General features: G+C 32.4%; 1 protein-coding gene across 1 annotated transcript; it reads right to left on the bottom strand.

Annotated features, from left to right (window-relative positions):
• Window positions 1–1,716: 1,716 nt before the first annotated feature.
• LOC149253548 (E3 ubiquitin-protein ligase RGLG5-like) lies at window positions 1,717–3,675 on the bottom strand. Its single transcript, XM_089454527.1, has 5 exons — window positions 3,350–3,675; window positions 2,686–2,770; window positions 2,275–2,415; window positions 2,025–2,138; window positions 1,717–1,853 (listed from the first exon to the last, which is right to left on the bottom strand). The coding sequence occupies exons 1-5, from the start codon at window positions 3,554–3,556 to the stop codon at window positions 1,717–1,719; spliced, it is 684 nt and encodes a 227-aa protein (XP_089310653.1). The 5' UTR covers window positions 3,557–3,675.
• Window positions 3,676–4,076: the final 401 nt, after the last annotated feature.

Below are 4,076 nucleotides of genomic sequence, written 5' to 3'. Positions count from 1 at the left end.
TGTGATCGTGAAACATGCTTTAAATACACCATAGATCCTCCTCTCGTTAATTTTTTCCTTAGTATATAATATAAATTTATTAAATATATAAATATTAAAGGTGGTCAATAATAAAATTTAATATTTTTAATCATGAAAATATATTAAAATTTATAATTTTAATTATAATAAAATTGGTTAATATCATTAATAATTTAAAATTATATTAATTTATTTAGAGTAATTTAATTGGTAAATAGTGTGATAGGAAGAATTATGAAATTCAAAATTGAAATTCCTCTATTAACTTAACTTGCGTCTAAGATTAAAATTTCTTGATTAAGCTATTTTTATAGGAGGGATATACATAGACATCCAAAAATATAATGGTAGCTTTAGAAAGAGACCATACATTATGAGAGTACAAAATTCACTTATTTATTTTTTTAAGACGAGAAAAAATTATATTAAAAATAATATTTTTTATTAATAAATATATATTAATGTTTTTGGTAATTTAAATTAATACTAAAAACTATGTTGCACATGACGTGCATGATGTAATGGCTGGGGCGGATGGCTTTCACACCGCCCAGCCGAGTTCGAATCCTGCGGAGAGGTTGTAAAATGTTGTAAAAATGTGGAATATGAGTGGGTCCTACCGAAGCTTACAAAAAAAAAAAAAAAAAAAATACTAAAAACTATGTTAACATTAATATCAAACTTTAAAGAGAATTAAAATAACTTTTTTATTATAAATGAATGAAAATCATGGAAACAAATTAGTAAAGCAAAACTCAATAGTAACAAGAGAGCCACTGCCGTGGCGGTAGTCCCTGCCGGGGTCTGCCACAACCACAATGCAAACTCTTAGAATAAGCAAGACATAGAATAATCAAGACATGTAGAAAAGAAGCCTAGAACCAGCAGTTTCAGAACAAGCAAGCCGTTGTTTCACCTTTCTTAACTGTTTGTCGTTGGTGTCATTTGTCGATTGTATAAGCAGAAGAAAAATCGTACTTTAAGGCTTAAGCTTGTCGTGACATTATTATTATACAATAAATATTATGTTCATCAGGCACATTGCCAAACTTATGGTTTAAACATTATATGATTTATGCTTACTCGCTTTCTCTCATATGATTTAAATATTTAACCCATGAAATAGAGATGGAACCAAATGTTTTTTTAAAAAGTGTAACCATCTGCAGGTCTGTTGGATTTGAAGATTCTACTTTTTGTCATGATAAAAAAAACAACAAACTGTGCAGCATCAAGGAAGGTTATGATCATGATTCATGATTAAGGAAAACCACACTTAATGCACAAACAACATGAACAACCATGCTCAATATATATATTATAAATAGTGCAGAAATCTTGTACCGAAGAGGAATTGAAGATTGCTAGTTTGTATAGATCCAACCAACGATGAAAATGTAAAACTTTACACAACAACAAAGGCCATAATGACAATTCACAAAAGTTTATGTTTAGAACCAAAACAATACTAATGACCATAAAAAAAAATTGTGCCTAAGAGGACTTGAAGACTCTCATTAAGATTCAAAATAAGGATCAAAACTTTGCTCACTGTACAGATGCAACAACAATGCCTGTAAAACAATAATAACACCCATTGCTGTCAAGGTATGTGGTATAAATAAATCAAGAAATGCTAAAATTTTTGACTAAACAGACAACAGACAAGGCAGTCCCTTCATCAAAACTAACAATTCATTTTAATAACCAATCCATATAGAGAAGATTTGCAACCTGTCCATCTGCAATTATCAAGAGAACATGGTACTGCCCACCACTCTGTTCCACAATACGGATTGCTGCTTCAATAATTGGGGCAAAAGATGTTGGCCCTAAATAAGAAAAGAACATACAAGAAATGTATAAGAAAACACAGGACATACGCAACATATACACATATCAAGTAAACCAGTCAGACACTCTTTCCTAGCTTAAGGCTTATAATGCTAAAGGTAATTAATCTTCATATCTTCAGGTGGAATGTCAAAGTTTCATTAACCAACCAGCCAGTCGAAGATGTGGGACTATCTCCCTGTAGCGTCTCAACGCTTCTTCAAATCCATTGCATAACCTATCATCTGGATAGAAACTAAACACACTTTGATCATGTGTCAAAGCTGTGAAAGAAACAACACGTTATTAGCAATAACCATATTGCTGCATATGTTATGAATTCATGTTAACCAACATAAGAAAAATAAATTGAGCCAAATTCAAACAAGATTTTCAATCGAAATAGAGATCAAAACTTGCCATCCCCAAAACCAAAACAAGGGATCAAGTTGTCTTCGTCAAATACAGATAAGGTCCTCCCAATTATCGAAATCGCTTGTTCATAAGGGTTTGGAGTGTCTCCAATGTGGTGCAAGCTTCGGCGATTAAAAGACCTTGCACCTAAAATCCATAACAAAATGTTGAAGTGGTGACTTTAATTTGATTTGGATTGAAAAGTAAAAAGCCTGCAGAATTATCAACTTAAACTAAAAAACTGATTGAAGTTGTATTCAATATATATGAGCTGCCTACAGAAACACACTAACAGTTCTTGAGCAAATAAACATAGCGGGCCACATTTAGATAGAGGCAGATTGGCTATTTTAAAATTTTAACTTGCATGAAAATTATGACATTAAAAACTTCAGGATCATGGATAATAGAACTTACCTGTCCACTCATTGCTCTTAGTGAAGTCAATCCCTACAATCAAATTGGAAGATTCGAGGCCAGCTTGTGCAAGAGCTGCAGTCACCTACAAAAAAGATAAAAATAGAAACAAATCAGAGAATTCTCCCCATAGTGCTTATAACCATAACTTATCAAGCCAATTCACACTGAAATACATGCGATAATACAAGCTAATTACTCAAATATCATAATCAGGTACATCGAAACCCATGCAAAGCCAGTTCTTTAGAGCATTACAATCTGACTAAACCTTTGACCAAAATTGTTGCGTTGTTTGTTGACCTAAATAAATTACTTAATTGTCTTGAATTAATACTACTGAATATGATCTCAACAATGAGCATTATTTTTCAATTCAAATTAAGTATTCCACTGGATTTAAATGTTTACTAAGCTTTAAGAAATATGAAAACCGGTGAAACGAATAAGTTATATAATCTAAGGCACATATCTGATTAATAATAAGAAAAAACCATATGACTTCAAATCCATCACAAAGAAATGACAACAACCCATCCTGAAAATGCATAGTAAACCCTTAATTTTTAACATGTATGGCATCCAAAAACCAAAGTGCAAAGTAGTAAACACTTAATTTTTAACAACATATATGGTATGCAAAAACCGAGGAGAGTAAGAATACCTCATCAAGTGAATTGTAATTGTCAGCGATTCGGGAGTATCTCCTTTGCAACTTCTGTTTAGTCGCTGGTTGTGCTGGTTGTGCATAAGTTTCCGATGGAACTGCTGGTGAAGGACCATAGGATGAAGAATCCCATGCTGGTGAAGGGCCATACGAAGAAGAACTGTAACGCCTCGGGCGAATACTTTTTGAATGTCTGCCTCCCATTGCCTAGATTTTGAGTTTTTGCAAGGTTTCGCAGGTATGGCACATAATATTCTCCACAAACTCTAATGAATTGAAGATAAACTTGCCTCAGAAAACATAAATAGAATCCCAGGAAATTGGATCTGAAAAATGGCAACATTATAAAAGGATTACCAACATAATAAATTAGAATATTGACATTAAAATTGCAACATAAAGAAAACGGTTCCTGGAGAAACAGTTTTTAGACATGTTCATTAACCAAATTAAATACAACTTATTTGAAACTTTTTGATCTTGTGAAGAAAAAATATCTTTAAGACTTGCCAAGCTAAACATTGTAGCTTTTAAACATATATATATATAATAAGAAGTGGATCAAGCTTCGGAAGTAAAGGACAAAAGTTTGCTGCAAAACCCGGCCTTGCTACTAAAAACAAATTGATAACAGAAAATCCCACCATTTCTCGCCGATCTCATACCAATGAAAAAGAAACAAAATTAGGAAAACAAAATGCGGTGATATATACCAGGTTGTAAG

This window comes from Pinus tabuliformis, chromosome 7, assembly GCF_031772625.1.
Source record: "Pinus tabuliformis cultivar Carrire ecotype Pingquan chromosome 7, CPIR1, whole genome shotgun sequence".
In the NCBI taxonomy this organism is placed as follows: domain Eukaryota; kingdom Viridiplantae; phylum Streptophyta; class Pinopsida; order Pinales; family Pinaceae; genus Pinus; species Pinus tabuliformis.
Note: the sequence above shows the minus strand (reverse complement) of the source record. Positions and strands in the feature narration are given on the sequence as shown.

What these genes read in the sequence shown, in the direction of transcription:
- LOC149253548 (XM_089454527.1), bottom strand. Translation starts at nt 3,556, where the DNA reads ATGGGAGGCAGACATTCAAAAAGTATTCGCCCGAGGCGTTACAGTTCT. An exon ending in ATTACAATTCACTTGATGAG is followed by an intron (nt 2,771 to 3,349) that starts GTATTCTTACTC and finishes TCTTTTTTGTAG; the next exon opens with GTGACTGCAGCTCTTGCACA. An exon ending in TAAGAGCAATGAGTGGACAG is followed by an intron (nt 2,416 to 2,685) that starts GTAAGTTCTATT and finishes TATGGATTTTAG; the next exon opens with GTGCAAGGTCTTTTAATCGC.